Source organism: Arachis stenosperma, chromosome 3, assembly GCF_014773155.1.
Source record: "Arachis stenosperma cultivar V10309 chromosome 3, arast.V10309.gnm1.PFL2, whole genome shotgun sequence".
In the NCBI taxonomy this organism is placed as follows: domain Eukaryota; kingdom Viridiplantae; phylum Streptophyta; class Magnoliopsida; order Fabales; family Fabaceae; genus Arachis; species Arachis stenosperma.
In genome coordinates, this window is record NC_080379.1 from 111,258,059 (window position 1) to 111,275,797 (window position 17,739).

A 17,739-nucleotide genomic window follows, 5' to 3' on the forward strand; every position below is an offset into this window, starting at 1 on the left:
CCACTTGAACTTCATAACCAATAATTAGGCACTCAATACACAACTAGAAAATGAATTAATACAGAAAGATTTACAGACAGATTTAGTCTCTATTACAGACAAATTTTTTGTTACTGACGGACTTTACCCTCTATAAAAGCCTCGTCGAAAATTATTTACCGACGGATTTTTTTTCGTCGAAAAATTACCGACGGATTTTTACTAATTACCGACGGATTTTTCCTCTATAAATTCTCCATCCATTTTCCAAAGGCAACAAACTTTCCAATGGATTTTCTGTCAATAATTACAGACAGATTTTTTGACTAATTTTCTGTCGGTAATTACAGACAGATTTTTCGACAGATTTTTCGTCTGTAATTACAGACGGATTTTTTGACGAATTTTCTATTTGTAATTACAGACGAATTTTCCAACAAATTTTCCATCTATAGTAATAGACAAATTTTTCGACAGATTTTCCATTTATAATTTAAACCTTGGAAAATCATCTGACACTCTGATTACATACAGAAAATTCGTCTATAAATCCGTTACTAAGGTAAAATAGATTTTTTTTATTTTTCTAATTACAAAATAATAGGAGTTTACAATAGGAGATTACAGACAATTTTTTTTTATTATTCAATGCAAAGCAGTACAATAAGAGTTTACACTGATGTTACACAATGAAAAAGTTTACAAATAGATCCTGATCAAGTTTCAACAAACAAAAAGAACACGATGATAAGGTATAATTTTTCTTGTTAGTAATGTTAGTTAGAATCAAATACAAAAGCTACCAAGGGCAAATTCAATCCTGCAGCTCAAATTTGTGTTTGCTAAGTCTCCGTAAAGAAATTGGCTTACAACAAACATGTAAAACGAGGAGCAAATTTGGCAGTCTTTCTCGCTCTTCTCCTCCAACTGCACTCGCCTATGGCCGAATTGGGAGTGCAGTAACCACTGTCACAGATTAGTAAACTTCTATGGATTCTGAAAGTGTTGGAGAAGCGAGAGAACTTCCGAAGACGACAGATCTATCTATTAAGATGGTTTTTTCTTTCTGCCAGTTTGAGATATGCACCTCGACAGTTGAGTTTCCATTTTCATCCCTCTGTAAGACAAAAATCAAAACCTTATCACAAGTAGATAAAGTAGATATAGAGATAGCAAAGTAGCAGCAGCATCAAAAGCAAAATGGAAGCAACGATGTAGAATGCATTTGTCTTCTTCTGCATATATCAAGAAACCAGTTAAATGAATTCAAACGAATTACATTAAATAGATTCATTTCCACCACATAGTTGGACAAGGCATTAAGGAGTCTTTGAAAATTCACCCTCTCATTATTATGCAATTTGTCAAGTTAAATTCTTCAGGATTTCTGAATCTTTTAAGATTTTTCAGAATGATCCTCTTAAGGTAAATTAAAGAAAGGGATAGAAATCATTTATATATTTTAATTAAATTACCCGGCGGTCTCTGGAGAAAGGTTTCCTGCTTCCAGTGCAGCTGTGTGCATCACAGAATTGGTGCAAGAAGAATTCTGACAAATTGTCAATGTAAGAAAGCAGTAGCTACCAATAACGTGCAACATTTTACAGAAAAGAAACTAATATCATACCATGGAGTCGGCTTGCTGCAGGACCGTCATTAACAGGAAAACAACTATCTGCTAAGCTCTGTAGAAAACAATTAGAGACAGATATAAATTGTTTATACCATCAATTTAGCCCTTGAATACTTAATAACATAGACAATTTAACCTTCGAATAACTAAATAAGTCCATTGTGTTCAAATGATTTACTCAGTTTGTTGATAAATTTCCCAAACCCACATAGCAACTGATGTTGCACTTGTTTAGTCCTTCAAGGGCTAAATTGTCAACTTTTCAATCTTTTGAGATAAATTGGTGGCTTGAGACAAATCTGGTTAAAACAAATGAATAGACAGACTGATGCATACCTCGCACAGATGTTTATTTCTTGCAGCGGCAGCAGGATTACATTTTGATTTTTTCAACCCAAAATTGATTTCAATGTCACAGTGCAATGCACCGCATAGATCTACTAAGCACTGGCTCTGATTTTGGATCAAGCACAATGATCTTTCAGTTAGTGATGCTACTACATGTCTACATGTAATGTTGAGCAAAGAAAGCCACAAGTCTTTTTTGTTTCTTTCAACAGAATTTCTAGTTTTAAAATTCAGACAGGCCAATACCCAATATCCTAATATCAAAATGATAAAAGAATATTATTGACAGGAAATTATTTATGCTTAAGGAAGTTAAACAATCAAAGCATCCAACAGAAATAACCCCAAATAAGGGATCTTTTTTTCTCATCCTTAAGAGGATCAACTAGTCACTATCAGTCAACAGCAGGTTTCTCTATAGTAACCATTGAAATAAGAAAGCATAGAGAAGCTTAGCTTAAATAAAACTAGAATGACCCAATGACAAAGCTTAGATCTAACAGTGGTAACCTTTTAAAAAGAGAAATTGTATTGAAGAAAGTATTTCTACTGTGAATAACAAAAGGCGAAAGAGAATATAACACAGAAAATTACTTAAAGGCCGAGAAAAGCATACAGTCAGACCCAGAACTTCCATCTGTGTCAGCATACAGAAGCAGAAAAGCATTATTGTTCGCCAAAATCCAAAACAACAGAGACACACACAAAAGAATATTTGAATAAGATGCGCAAGTACTCACTGTGTGGATTTGGCGAGTATGCAAAATCAGGAATCTGCAAAAAATAAATAAAAAGGAATTTCAAAATAGAATATTAATAACGCCAAACAGGGCCTTAAACTTTACCATGATATAAAAAATAAAAATTAAAAAAAGGGTCCATTCATCCACAATTTCCTTCCACTTCTTGCAAATAAACAGCTCAATCAAGTACACTGAAATTATGATAAGATTAATTCAATTTTGAAAATAAAAAGAAAAGTAGTGTTTAATCAACAACCTCACAAGTAGCTTCACCTGTTTATCAAGCTCCCTAGCTCTGGCCTCCACTTCTTGGCATTTTTCAAGAACATCAAGAGTAGGACCTTCGCTTAAAAAATTATGAATGAAAATGACCAAATTAGACCTAATGAAAGAACAGAATTGCATGCATGTACATGTACGACAGGACTTGGCGGTTATGGTTAGGTGTTATGATTTATCACTTAGAAACCATTAACTAACCAATATTAATTATTTTCTTTTACTAAAATTATTGATCTCTTGCAATTTTTCATGACTTATCCCCTAATTGGGACCCTCTTAGAAAATGGAAGGTCATGAAACATTTGATCTTAGCTTGTTATAGCACCACTCTCAGGATGAACCGACAAAAAAGTAGTATACGTACGATTCCCGTTATTCATAGGAAAAGAAAAGATCTCTAGCTACAACATTATTGAGCTGATGCACAAATCAAATAAATATTTAGTTAAATATATTGAAGAATTTTCCTTTAAAAAATTTCATATTTCTGTTGATAAGATATTAATAAATGAGTGGTGGGGTGGCTTATCTACTTGGTTCATCACTGGATATCGGTGGTACTGCCCTACTAGTTTGGATAATTCGGAGTCTTTGTGTAAGCCTGGCATAATGGCATCTGTTAGTACTTACTAGTTCGCAATTGCTTGAATCAGTACAAAAAAACTTCAAAAAAAACAAAAGATTAAAATTCCTTATAAATGTTCCAACCCCCCAATCCTCACCTACAACTGATCAAGTCGGGAATGGACTCCACCATCACTCAATAACCCAATGAGATGAAATGTGCCATTGGCAAAACTTTCCTGTATGTACTTGAAGCCTTCTCCTTCATATATTTTTCCAGATTCAAGAGCAAGGTCCACAAGCTTGGCACTAGAATAAACAATAAACACCACAAAATCCCAATCCTCAGACAAGTTAGGAGAATATTTTAACAAGAAAGGCTAAGGATTAAGGAGTACACACATCTGAAAATTCTAAATGACCAATTATTTAAGAATACAGAGTTCCAAATCAAAGTAATATACTATGTAGTATCTATAATGACTTCTACCAATTCGCTACAAAAGTCAGAAAGAATTGGTAGCAGATATCATCATGTATTTAGTTAGTAAATGAACAAAAACATAACAGAAAGGAATCTAAAGTCAGAAAGCAGAAGGCCACAAACTATAGAACAATAAAGGAGCACAAAAGCAACCTGATATCTTTGGCAATCACTGTATCGCCATCTGCAGCTCCAAGATATAGCAGAACTACCTCCTTAAGACGACCATCTCTATATGCATGCTGTAATTGACACACAAAATGCAATTAGGCTACTTCCAATTTTTAAAAGATGCCTTTTACTCACCAATCAAGCATCAATTTTAACATGGTTGTAAAAGCAGTGCCTTTTCAACTATTTTGAGTTCAAAAAATTTGCATTCATGTACCAATTTCATTTAATAATGTCTCAAATCTAACTAATCAGAAAACAACCTAAAAATCCTATTTTAAACATTTCTCAGCTATTCTGAATCAAAACATAATCTAATCCTATTTTAACAACCTAAAAATCCACTAATCAGAAAACAAATCTAACATGATCGCTTCTCCCTCACAACTCTCGCCATGTTAAACGAAGGGAATCTTGTGAAGGCCTTCGACAAAACGTCGTCGTTCACCTTGTTCCCTAGGTCGCCGCAGAACAAGCGATGGTCATTCTCCGGCCACTCGGCCAGCGAGGGATCCTCCCACGGCTACCCGACGGCACGGCGGGGAACTGCCTTCCTCTTCGCGTCGGTCTTGTGGTCGACGTCGCTGCTGGCTATGGCGTCCTTCACGATCTCGAGAGCCTCCGGGGTAATGGTTTGGGCATCGCGCTGGAAGAGTTGCTGAGCATCGTGCTGGAATTGGTAGTGGTGTGACGATGGAGGAGGATAGCTGTATGCAGCAGCAGCGGGGGCAGCGGTGACGGTGGGAGGATGGGGACGAAGGGGAGGGGCGTAAGGCGGTTGTTGAAGGTGAAAGGGGTGGGGAAGTAAGAGGGATCGGAGGAGGAGTAGGTGAATTGAGACGAGGAGGAGGAAGATGAGGAAAGGTTTGCCATGGAATTCGATCGATCGGGATATTTGGGATTGAAATTAGGGTTTGTTATTTCAGACACATTAGAAGTTTAATTACACACATATTATAAGTTTAGTGTTTATTTCCTTTGATTTGTGTGTTGTGAAGAGAGCTCGGGCAATGGTAGGTTTAGCTTATTATTTTCGACGGAAAATTTTAAATTATAGACGGATTTTTTTGTCTGTAATAATTTAATAAAATACAGTATTTTTGTCTATTTAATTACAGACGGATTTTCCGTCTGTAATCATTTCTCATGAAAAATAATTAATTTTTTCGACAGAATTATCGATGGATTTTCTTTTCCATCTGTAATTTATGCTAATTTATTTTTTTTTCCGACAAAAAATTCTTCTGAAATTCCATCTGTATTTCCGTGGGATAAAATCCGTCGGAAATATCCGTCTGTAAAAACTAGTTTTCTAGTAGTGATAGTAATTCCTAGGAAGAACGACCCGGGACTAATACTCTTGGTTATTTTTATTGGGTTGGACTTGTGACAACCAAAATTAAACTTTGATTAAGTGTTTCTTGTCGGTTTGGAACTATACTTGCAACGAAGTTATTTCCTCTAACCAAGAAGAAAATTCTAAGCCGACGGTAATACTCTATCATATATAATAATAGGTAAAGACTCACATGTACTTATCTTTATATGAAGTTAATAGTTGAAAATTGTTAGAAGATATTTAGTCAAATTTTTCAAATCATCTAATAGTTCTTAAATATCAACTTCACATGAAAACAACTGTATATGAGTTTTCACCTATAATAATATAATAATACAATAAATATAAACTAATTAATAAAGTATTAAAAGTTGAAAATGATAATTATTTTTATAAAAACAAAATAAAAGTACCTATAATAAAAAAAATTAAATTTTATATAATTATTTAATTATATCGGGTTAATCGGTTTGACTAGTGATCCACCGGTTCAACTAGTGACCTATTGGTTGAACCAGTAACCAATGACCCAGTAACCTTACCGGTTCGATTATTGATTCGGTTTTGACAACTATGTGCTTACCAATTTTACCATACCTCCATTGAATATTGTCAGAACTTCATGCAATAGAGACCAGTTTGGAGCCATTTATGGAAAATGAAAATCTCTTATATTATTTTGCTCTTTGGGTGAAAAATCCTTTATGGTAAGTTTCTTGTTCTACTTCTCATCCACCAGCAGTTCTCATCCATTCTGCCAACTTGTCCAATCTGCAAGTCAGTTCTAGAATCACTCATGCACGGTCAATTTTTCTGTCGAGACGCTAATTTAGTGTAGAAAAAGTCTTTTGGCTTATCTCATTCCAGATCATAGATGTTCCTTGTTCTTCGATCGGTGAAGGGATCGGTGTTACAACTGGACTTCAAGGAACAAACTCTCAAAGAGTAGGAAAATTGTCGGTATAGAATTTTCACAAAATAAATCTCGTCGAAGTATAGATCTAAACCGACAAACAACCATCAATCAAAGTTTAATTTGTTTGTCACTTAACCAACCCAATAATAATTGAGAGTATTTAAATATCGGGTCGTCTTTCAAGAAATTGTAGAGAAGTGTGCATATTATTGGTTATGGAAAAGTATTTTTAGGGTTTTGAATGATAGATAAAAAATGTAAATAACAAGAAAGTAAAGCTACAACAAAGAAAAGTCTTAACAAGGGTTAAGAATTGGAATTCCTATCCTCATTATCATCATCAATTGTGATGATAAGTGTAAATTGCTTTCACTTAGTTAACCTCTAACAAATGAAGGAAAGTCAAGTGAATACAATTAACTTGAGTTCACAAGTCCTAGTCAACTCATAGTGAAAGACTAGATTTAGAGAAATTCAAGCCAACTAGCAACCTTCAATTACCAATCAACAAGAGATTTAGATAATTCAAGAGTCTCCAAATTACTAATCCCAAGTCAAGAATACAAAAATCTACTCTAAAACCCAACCAAGCATTTTATCAAACACTTGGAAGGCATAAAAGAAAAGCATGGTAAAATTGCAAGAAATAATAAAATCTAAAACTACCAAATGCAAGAAAACAATAATAACAACTCAAATAAACATTAATAAATAAAGAAACATCAAAATTGCATTAAGTAGAAATTAAAATCAATAAGAGTCATGAACATAAAAATGACATAATAAAGAAAATAGCAAATAAAACTAACGGAGCAAAGATGTGAGAACAATAAATTATAAGAAAACTAAATTAAAGCAAGAACTAAACCTAAACTTAAGAGAAATATAACCTAATCTACGCTAATTCTAGAGAGAAGAGAAAGCTTCTCTCTCTAGAATATGACCTAAAGCATATTACTAAACTATCCAAATTGCTCTCCCTTGTTCTTTCTTGATTTTGGCCTCAAATACTTCAGAAATGAGTTAGATTTGGGCCTGAAGTAGCTCAGAAATCGTCCCCAGCGTGTTCTTTTAATGAAGTCACGTGATGAATGTGACGCGTATGTGTAGTTGACGCATGTGCGTCGCTTGGCGAAATTTCTTGGTCACGCGTGCGTGTCGCTATGATTTTTACAAATCCTCATTTCTTCATGAATTCTCCACTTTGCATGCTTTTTCTTCACTTCTTCAATCCAATATGTGCCTTATAAACCTAGAATTACTCAACAAATATATCAAGGCATCAAATTGAATTAAAGTGAATTAAATTTAGTAATTTTAAGGCCTAAAAGCATGATTTCACTCTTAAGCACAATTTAGGAGAAATTCACAAAACCATGCTCTTTTATTGAATAAATGTGAGAAAAGTTGATAAAATCCACTAAATTCAACATAAGATAAACAACAAAATTGGGATTTATCAACATCCCCACACTTAAACCAAGCATGTTGGTGCACGAAATTGTAATCCCAATATCAAAATCAAGATTTCTTATGATTTCGTACCACTAACCAGCAAGTGCACTGGGTCGTCCAAGTAATACCTTACGTGAGTAAGGGTCGATCCAACGGAGATTATTGGTTTGAAGCAAGCTATGTTTATTTTATTATTCTTAGTCAGGATATCAATTATAATTATCAGTTTGAATTATTAGAAAAATAAAAGAGCGTGAAATAATTACTTGTTATGCAATAATGGAGAATATGTTGGAGTTTTGGAGATGCTTTGTCCTTCTTATTTAAGCTTTCCTCTTGTATTCCTCTTCCCACATGCAAGGCTCCTTCAATGGCAAGCTGTATGTAGGGTGTCACCGTTGTCAATGGCTACTTCCCATCCTCTCAGTGAAAATGGTCCAAATGCTCTGTCACAGCACGGCTAATCATCTGTTGGTTCTCGATCATGCCAGAATAGAATCCGTTGATTCTTTTGCGTTTGTCATGACGCCCAACAATCACGAGTTTGAAGCTCATCACAGCCATCCAATCCTTGAATCCTACTCGGAATACCACAGACAAGGTTTAGACTTTCCGGATTCTCATGAATGCCGCCATCAATTCTAGCTTATACCACGAAGATTCTGATTAAGTAATCTAAGAGATACTCATTCAATCTAATGTAGAACAGAGATGGTTGTCAGGTACACGTTCATGGGTTGAGGAAGGTGATGAGTGTCATAGATCATCACCTTCTTCATAGTGAAGCGCGAATGAATATCTTAGATAGGAACAAGCGTGTTTGAATGGAAAATAGAAAGAATTGCATTAATTCATCGGGACGCTGCAGAGCTCCTCACCCCCAACAATGGAGTTTAGAGACTCATTCCATCAAAGAGTATATAATTCAGATCTGAAAAATGTCATGAGATGCAAAATAAGTCTCTAAAAGTTGTTTAAATACTAAACTAGTAACCTAGGTTTACAGAAAATGAGTAAACTAAGATAATTGGTGCAGAAATCTACTTCTGGGTCCCACTTGGTGTGTGCTGGGGCTGAGACTTAAGCTTCTCACTTGCCTGGGCTGTTCCTGGAGTCGAACGCCAGGTTGTAACCTGTTTTGGGCGTTGAACTCCAACTTGTAACCTGTTTCTGGCGCTGGACGCCAGACTGCAACATGGAACTGGCGTTGAACGCCATTTTACGTCATCTATTTTCGCGCAAAGTATAGACTATTATATATTGTTGGAAAGCCCTGGATGTCTACTTTCCAACCCAATTGAGAGTGCACCAATTGGACTCCTCTAGCTCCAAAAAATCTATTTCGAGTGCAGAGAGGTCAGGATCCAACAACATCAGCAGTCCTTTTTCAGCCTAACTCAGATTTTTGCTCAGCTCCCTCAATTTCAGCCAGAAAATACCTGAAGTCACAGAAAAACACACAAACTCATAGTAAAGTCCAGAAATATTATTTTTGCCTAAAAACTAATAATATTCTACTAAAAACTAATTAAAACCTACTAAAATCTACATGAAATTATCCCCAAAAAGCATATAAAATATCCGCTCATCACAACACCAAACTTAAACTGTTGCTTGTCCCCAAGCAACTAGATAAATAAAATAGGATAAAAAGAAATTAAGAAGTAATAAAATCCCAGAGTTTTAAGTGAAGCTCAGATTCTAATTTAGATGAGCGGGGCTAGTAGCTTTTTGTTTCTGAACAGTTTTGGCATCTCAATTTATCCTTTGAAATTCAGAATGATTGGCATCCATAGGAACTCAGAATTCAGATTCTCCTAGTGTAGTATGTTGATTCTTGAACACAGTTACTTTATGAGTCTTGGCCGTGGCCCTAAGCATTTTGTTTTCCAGTATTACCACCGGATACATAAATGCCATAGATACATGACTGGGTGAACCTTTTTAGATTGTGACTCAGCTTTGCTAAAGTCCCCAGTTAGAGGTGTCCAGAGCTCTTAAGCACACTCTTTTTGCTTTGGATCATGACTTTAACCACTCAGTCTCAAGCTTTTCACTTGGACTTGCATGCCACAAGCACATGGTTAGGGACAGCTTGATTTAGCCGCTTAGGCCTGGATTTATTTCCTTGGGCCCTCCTATCCATTGATGCTCAAAGCCTTTGATCCTTTTTACCCCTGCCTTTTGGTTTTAAGGGCTATTGGCTTTTTCTGCTTGCTTTTTCTTTTTCTTTCTATTTTTTTTCTCTTTTTTTTTCGCACAAGCTTTTGCTTTTTCACTGCTTTTTCTTGCTTCAAGAATCAATTTTTTTATTTTTCAGATCATCAATAACATTTCTCTTTTTCATCATTCTTTCAAGAGCCAACAATTTTAACATTTATAAACAACAAGATTAAAATTATGCACTGTTCAAGCATTCATTTAGAAGACAAAAAGTATTGCCACCACATATAAATAATTAGAATTTTCCTTATTAAGAACTCGAAAAAAATATTGCCTCTTTATTCTAGAAATCTACTATTTTATTCATGTTTGATGATGATGTACAAAATAAATTATAGCTTAATTGGAGATAGAATCAAAATAGAGACTAATTACTACTACTAATATATAACTTCTAAGGTAAATTCCTAATAAGATCAGTTATCACAGAGTTAAGGCAAAGATTAGGACTCAACAACCTTTATTTTGGGAAGTGGATGTTCCTCTAGTCTGTGGGATGCTTGGTCCTTCAAGAGGTAATTTCTGATGCTTCAGTTCCTTCAAGTCACATCCTTGCTCTTCCTGTTCCCTTAGGTGCCATGATCTTGATGAGTTTTAGCTCAGTGATCATGGCAAACCACACCAAACTTAGAGGTTTACTTGTCCTCAAGCAAAAGAAAGCAAATGAGAGGAATAGAAGGAGAGGCAATTTCGAAATTCAAAAGTTATGATGAGTTAAAAAAAAGATATGAGAAGAAATTAAAAAGATTTGAAAAGAATTCAAAAAGATAGATGAGTTTTGAAAAAGATTTGAAAAGAAATTAAAGAAAAATCAAGAAATATGTTTAGGATAAATTTTTTTTTTGAATTTGAAGTTGAAAGATGAGAGTTTGTAACATGTTTATGCAAGAAATCATGAATTGAAACATGAAAATTGGAAAAAACTTGAATTGAAAACGAAATTACCTCCTCCCCACAATCCTGGCGTTAAACGCCCAAACACTGCATGTTTTGGGCGTTTAACGCCCATGTGTAGCTTCTCCTGGGCGTTCAACGCCCAGCTGTTGCTTCTTTCTGGTGTTGAACGCCAGGAACTCCTTTGTCACTGGGCGTTTTTCTGAACGCCTAGGACGCTGTCAATCTGGCGTTAAACGCCCAGAAGGTGCTTCTTTCTGGCGTTCAATGCCCAGAAGATGCTCCTTTCTGGCGTTTAACACCCAGATGGCTATCCTTACTGGCGTTGAACGCCCAGTGGATGCTTCTTTTGGGCGTTCAATGCCCAAAACAGCTTTTACTAGCCTTTTCACACCAGTGAGCATCCTTTTTGCTGTTTTATCTTGCGAGGCCTTCTGTAACTCTGTGAACTCATTCAATTGCCATTTTACCTTGAAGAAAACTAATATGAATCTATAAAAATCAATAATTGAAAAATAAACTTTGTTAATGGCTGGGTTGCCTCCCAGCAAGCGCTTCTTTATTGTCTTTAGCTGGACTATTACTGAGCTTTAATCAAGCCTCAGTTTTGGGCATTCTTGCTCAAGATTGCTTTCAAGATAATGTTTAACTCTCTGTCCATTAACAATGAACTTTTTATTAGAATCATTATCCTGAAGCTTTACGTATCCATATGGTGACTTGAAATCACATATGGACCTCTCCACCGGGACTTCAATTTCCCGGGGAATAATCTGAGCCTAGAATTAAACAGCAGAACTTTCTGCCCTGGCTCAAAGGCTCTGGATGACAACTTCTTATCATGCCATCTTTTTGCTTTCTCTTTGTATATTTTTGCATTTTCGAAAGCATTGAGTCTAAATTCCTCTAGCTCATTTAACTGGAGCAATCGTTTTTCTCCAGCTAACTTGGCATCAAGGTTTAGGAATTTGGTTGCCCAGTAGGCCTTATGTTCCAGTTCCACTGGCAAGTGACAGGCTTTTCCATACACAAGCTAGTATGGAGAAGTTCCTATAGGAGTCTTGAATGCTGTTCTGTATGCCCATAGAGCATCATCCAAGCTTCTTGCCCAATCCCTTCTACGGTTAATGACAGTCCGTTCCAAGATTCTTTTAAGTTCTCTATTAGAGACTTCAGCTTGTCCATTTGTCTGTGGATGATATGGAGTAGCTACCCTGTGGCTAACTCCATATCGAACCAAAGCAGAGTAAAGCTGTTTATTGCAGAAGTGAGTACCCCCATCACTGATTAATACTCTAGGGGTACCAAATCTGCTGAAGATGTGTTTTTGGAGGAATTTTAGCACTGTTTTGGTGTCATTAGTGGGTGTTGCAATAGCTTCCACCCATTTGGATACATCATCCACTGCCACCAGAATATAAGTGTTTGAGTATGATGGTGGGAAAGGCCCCACGAAGTCAATACCCCACACATCAAACAACTCAATCTCCAAGATCCCTTGTTGAGGCATGGCATACCTGTGAGGCAAATTGCCAGATCTTTGGCAACTATCACAATTAAGTACAAACACTCGGGAATCCTTATAAAGAGTAGGCCAATAGAAGCCACATTGGAGAACTCTTGTGGCTGTTCACTCACTTCCAAAATGTCCTCCATACTGTGATCCATGGCAGTGCCAGAGGATCTTCTGTGCTTCTTCTTTAGGCATACATCTACGGATTACTCCGTCTGCACATCTCTTGAAAAGATATGGTTCATCCCAAAGATAGTACTTTGCATCCGTGATCAACTTCTTTGATTGCTGCCTACTGTACTCTTTGGGTATGAATCTTACTGCCTTGTATTTTGCAATGTCTGCAAACCACAGCACTTCCTGGATGGCAAAGAGTTGCTCATCCGGAAAGTTCTCGGAGATCTCAGTAAGAGGGAGGGACGCCCCTTCTACTGGTTCTATTCGGGACAGGTGATCTGCTACCTGATTCTTTGTCCCTTTTCTGTCTCTTATTTCTATATCAAACTCTTGCAGAAGCAACACCCATCTGATGAGTCTGGGTTTTGAATCCTGCTTTGTGAGCAGATATTTAAGAGCAGCATGGTCAGTGTACACAATCACTTTTGATCCTACTAAATAAGATCTAAACTTGTCAATGGCGTAAACCACTACAAGTAATTTTTTTCTGTGGTTGTGTAGTTCTTCTGTGCGTGGGGCACGAAATTGTGATCATCAATGGCGCCATCAACATGGTACGCACAATTGTAATCTCAACTCTTTATCACAACTTCGCACAACTAACCAGCAAGTGCACTGGGTCGTCCAAGGAATAAACCTTACGCGAGTAAGGGTCGATCCCACGGAGATTGTTGGTATGAAGTAAGCTATGGTCATCTTGTAAATCTCAGTCAGGCGAATTCAAATTGGTTATGGAGGATTAATGATTAAAAGATAAATAAGACATAAAATAAAGATAGAGATACTTATGTAATTCATTGGTGAGAATTTCAGATAAGCGTATGGAGATGTTTTGTCCCTTCCGTCTCTCTGCTTTCCTACTATCTTCATCCAATCCTTCTTACTCCTTTCCATGGAAAGCTGTATGTTGGGCATCACCGTTGTCAATGGCTATAGTCCCGTCCTCTCAGTGAAAATGTTCAACGCACTCTGTCACAGCACGATTAATCATCTGTCGGTTCTCGATCATGTCGGAATAGAATCCAGTGATTCTTTTGCGTCTGTCACTACGCCCAACACTCGCGAGTTTGAAGCTCGTCACAGTCATTCAATCCTTGAATCCTACTCGGAATACCACAGACAAGGTTTAGACTTTCCGGATTCTCAAGAATGGCCGCCAATGGATTCTAGCTTATATCACGAAGATTCTGATTAATGAATCCAAGAGATACACACTCAAGCCTTGTTTGCATCTAGAAGAGAAGTGGTTGTCAGGCACGCATTCATGAGTGAGAATGATGATGAGCGTCACATAATCATCACATTCATCATGTTCTTGGGTGCGAATGAATATCTTAGAACAAGAATAAGATGAATTGAATGGAAAATAGTAGTAATTGCATTGATACTCGAGGTACAGCAGAGCTCCACACCTTAATCTATGGTGTGTAGAAACTCCACCATTGAAAATACAAAAGTGATAATGGTGTTCATTGGCCTCGGCCCCAGAGAAGGAACTAGAAGAACCAAGATCGATCCGAAGATGAAAATACAGTAGCAAAAGGTCCTATTTATAGAGAACTAGTAGCCTAGGGTTTACAGAAATGAGTAAATGACGTAAAAATCCACTTCCGGGCCCACTTGGTGTGTGCTTGGGCTGAGCATTGAAGCTTCCATGTGTAGAGACTTTTCTTGGAGTTAAACGCCAGCTTTTGTGCCAGTTTGGGCATTTAACTCCAGCTTTTGTGCTAGTTCCAGCGTTAAACGCCAGAATTCTTGAGCTGACTTGGAATGCCTGTTTGGGCCATCAAATCTCAGACAAAGTATAAACTGTTATATATTGCTGGAAAGCCCAGATGTCTAATTTCCAACGCAATTGAGAGCGCGCTAATTGGGCTTCTATAGCTCCAGAAAATCTATTTCGAGGCCAGGGAGGTCAGAATCCAACAGCATCTGCAGTCTTTCTTCAGCCTCTAAATCAGATTTTTGCTCAGGTCCCTCAATTTCAGCCAGAAAATACCTGAAATCACAAAAAAACACACAAACTCATAGTAAAGTCCAGAAAAGTGAATTTTAAATAAAAACTAATAAAAATATAATAAAATCTAACTAAAACATGCTAAAAGCACACTAAAAACAATGCCAAAAAGCGTATAAATTATCCGCTCATCACAACACCAAACTTAAATTGTTGCTTGTCCCCAAGCAACTGAAAATCAAATAGGATAAAAAGAAGAGAATATACAATGAATTCCAAACTATCAATGAAACTTAGCTCCAATTAGATGAGCGGGACTAGTAGCTTTTTAACTCTGAATAGTTTTGGCATCTCACTTTATCCTTTGAAGTTCAAAATGATTGGCATCTATAGGAAATCAGAATTCAGATAGTGTTATTGATTCTCCTAGTATAGTATGTTGATTCTTGAACACGGTTACTTTATGAGTCTTGGCCGTGGCCCAAAGCACTTTGTTTTCCAGTATTACCACCGGATACATACATGCCACAGACACATAACTGGGTGAACATTTTCAGATTATGACTCAACTTTGCTAGAGTCCCCAATTAGAGGTGTCCAGGGTTCTTAAGAATACTCTTTTTGCTTTGGATCACGACTTTAACCGCTCAGTCTCAAGTTTTCACTTGACACCTTCACGCCACAAGCACATGGTTAGGGACAGCTTGGTTTAGCCGCTTAGGCCAGGATTTTATTCCTGTGGGCCCTCTTATCCATTGATGCTCAAAGCCTTGGATCCTTTTTATTTTTACCCTTGCCTTTTAGTTTAAAGGGCTATTGGCTTTTTCTGCTTGCCTTTTTTTTTGAATATTCACTGCTTTTTCTTGCTTCAAGAATCAATTTGATGATTTTTCAGATCCTCAATATCATTTCTCCTTTTTCCATCATTCTTTCAAGAGTCAACAATTTTAACATTCTTTAAACAACAAATTCAAAAGACATATGCACTGTTCAAGCATTCATTCAGAAAACAAAAAGTATTGTCACCACATCAAAATAATTAAACTAGTTTCAAGGATGAATTCGAAATCCTGTACTTCTTGTTCTTTTGTAATTAAAACATTTTTCATTTAAGAAAAGTGATGGATTCATAGGACATTCATAGCTTTAAGGCATAGACACTAAGACACTAATGATCATGTAATAAGACACAAACATAGATAAACATAAGCATAAAAATTCGAAAAATAGGAAAATAAAGAACAAGAAAATTAAAGAACGGGTCCACCTTAGTGATGGCGGCTTGTTCTTCCTCTTGAAGATCTTATGGAGTGCTTGAGCTCCTCAATGTCTCTTCCTAGCCTTTGTTGCTCCTCTCTCATGGTTCTTTGGTCTTCTCTAATTTCATGGAGGAGGATGGAATGTTCTTGGTGCTCCACCCTTAATTGTCCCATGTTGGAACTTAATTCTCCTAGGGAGGTGTTAATTTGCTCCCAATAATTTTGTGGAGAAAAATGCATCCCTTGAGGCATCTCAGGGATTTCATGACGAGGAATTTCCTCATGCTCATGTCCATGAGTGGGATCTCTTATTTGCTCCATCCTTTTCTTAGTGATGGGCTTGTCCTCATCAATGAGGATGTCTTCCTCTATGTTAATTCCAACTGAATTACAGAGGTGACAAATGAGATGAGGGAAGGCTAACCTTGCCAAGGTAGAGGACTTGTCTGCCACCTTATAGTGTTCTTGGGATATAACCTCATGAACTTCTACTTCCTCTCCAATCATGATGCTGTGAATCATGATGGCCCAGTCTATAGTAGCTTCAGACCGGTTGCTAGTGGGAATGATTGAGCGTTGGATAAACTCCAACCATCCCCTAGCCACGGGCTTGAGGTCATGCCTTCTTAGTTGAACCGGCTTCCCTCTTGAATCTCTCTTCCATTGAGCGCCCTCTTCACAAATGTCTATGAGGACTTGGTCCAACCTTTGATCAAAGTTGACCCTTCTAGTGTAGGGGTGTGCATCTCCTTGCATCATGGGCAAGTTGAATGCCAACCTCACATTCTCCAGACTAAAATCTAAGCATTTCCCCCGAACCATTGTAAGCCAATTCTTTGGGTCCGGGTTCACACTTTGATCATGGTTTTTGGAGATCCATGCATTGGCATAGAACTCTTGAACCATTAAGATCCCGACTTGTTGAATGGGGTTGGTAAGAACTTCCCAACCTCTTCTTCGGATCTCATGTCGGATCTCCGGATATTCACTCTTTTTGAGTTTGAAAGGGACCTCGGGGATTACCTTCTTCTTGGCCACAACTTCATAGAAGTGGTCTTGATGCACCCTTGAGATGAATCTCTCCATCTCCCATGACTCGAAGGTGGAAGCTTTTGCCTTTCCTTTCCTCTTTCTAGAGGTTTCTCTGGCCTTAGGTGCCATAAATGGTTATGGAAAAACAAAAAGCAACGCTTTTACTACACCAAACTTAGAAGGTTTGCTCGTCCTCGAGCAAAAGAAGAAAGAAAAGAGTAGAAGAAGAAGAAAATGGAGGATATGGAGGGGGCTTTGTGTCTCGGCCAAGGGGAAAAAGTAGTGTTTAGGTTGTGTGAAAATGAAGGAGTGAAGATGGGTTTATATAAGAGTGGAGAGGGGTGTATGGTTCGGTCATTATGGGTGTGTTTTGGAGGGAAAGTGGTTTGAATTTGGATGGTAAAGTAGGTGGGGTTTTATGAAGGATGGATGTGAGTGGTGAAGATAATGGTGGGATTTGATAGGTGAGGGGCTTTTGGGGAAGAGGTATGGAGGTGATTGGTGAGTGGGTGAAGAAGAGAGAGAGAGGTGGGGTAGGTGGGGATTCTGTGGGTCCACAGATCCTGAGGTGTCAAGGATAGCTCATCCCTGCACCAAGTGGTGTGCAAAAACGCCCCTTCTGCCAATTCTGGCGTTAAACGCCAAGCTTCTGCCCATTTCTGGCATTTAACGCCAGCTTCTTGCCCATTCCTGGCGTTTAACACCAGTTTGGTGCCCATTTCTGGCGTTAAACGCCCAGAATGGTGCTAGACTGGGCGTTAAACTCCCAT

At 37.4% G+C, this 17,739-nt stretch overlaps 1 protein-coding gene across 8 annotated transcripts; it reads right to left on the minus strand.

The window, feature by feature from the left end:
* Positions 1-601: 601 nt before the first annotated feature.
* LOC130968739 (uncharacterized) lies at positions 602-5,160 on the minus strand. 8 transcript variants are annotated; one of them, XM_057894174.1, is made up of 10 exons: positions 4,653-5,160; positions 4,187-4,275; positions 3,708-3,858; positions 2,960-3,586; positions 2,701-2,734; positions 2,555-2,597; positions 1,949-2,214; positions 1,607-1,664; positions 1,455-1,528; positions 602-1,096 (listed from the first exon to the last, which is right to left on the minus strand). In XM_057894174.1, exons 4-10 carry the CDS (start codon positions 3,106-3,108, stop codon positions 956-958), a joined length of 765 nt encoding a protein of 254 aa, XP_057750157.1. In that variant the 5' UTR covers positions 3,109-3,586; positions 3,708-3,858; positions 4,187-4,275; positions 4,653-5,160; the 3' UTR covers positions 602-955. The 8 variants fall into 8 exon arrangements, with proteins under 8 accessions (XP_057750157.1, XP_057750158.1, XP_057750160.1 ...); XM_057894175.1 differs by having other exon boundaries at positions 4,571-5,160; XM_057894177.1 differs by having other exon boundaries at positions 2,977-3,044; positions 4,653-5,158.
* Positions 5,161-17,739: the final 12,579 nt, after the last annotated feature.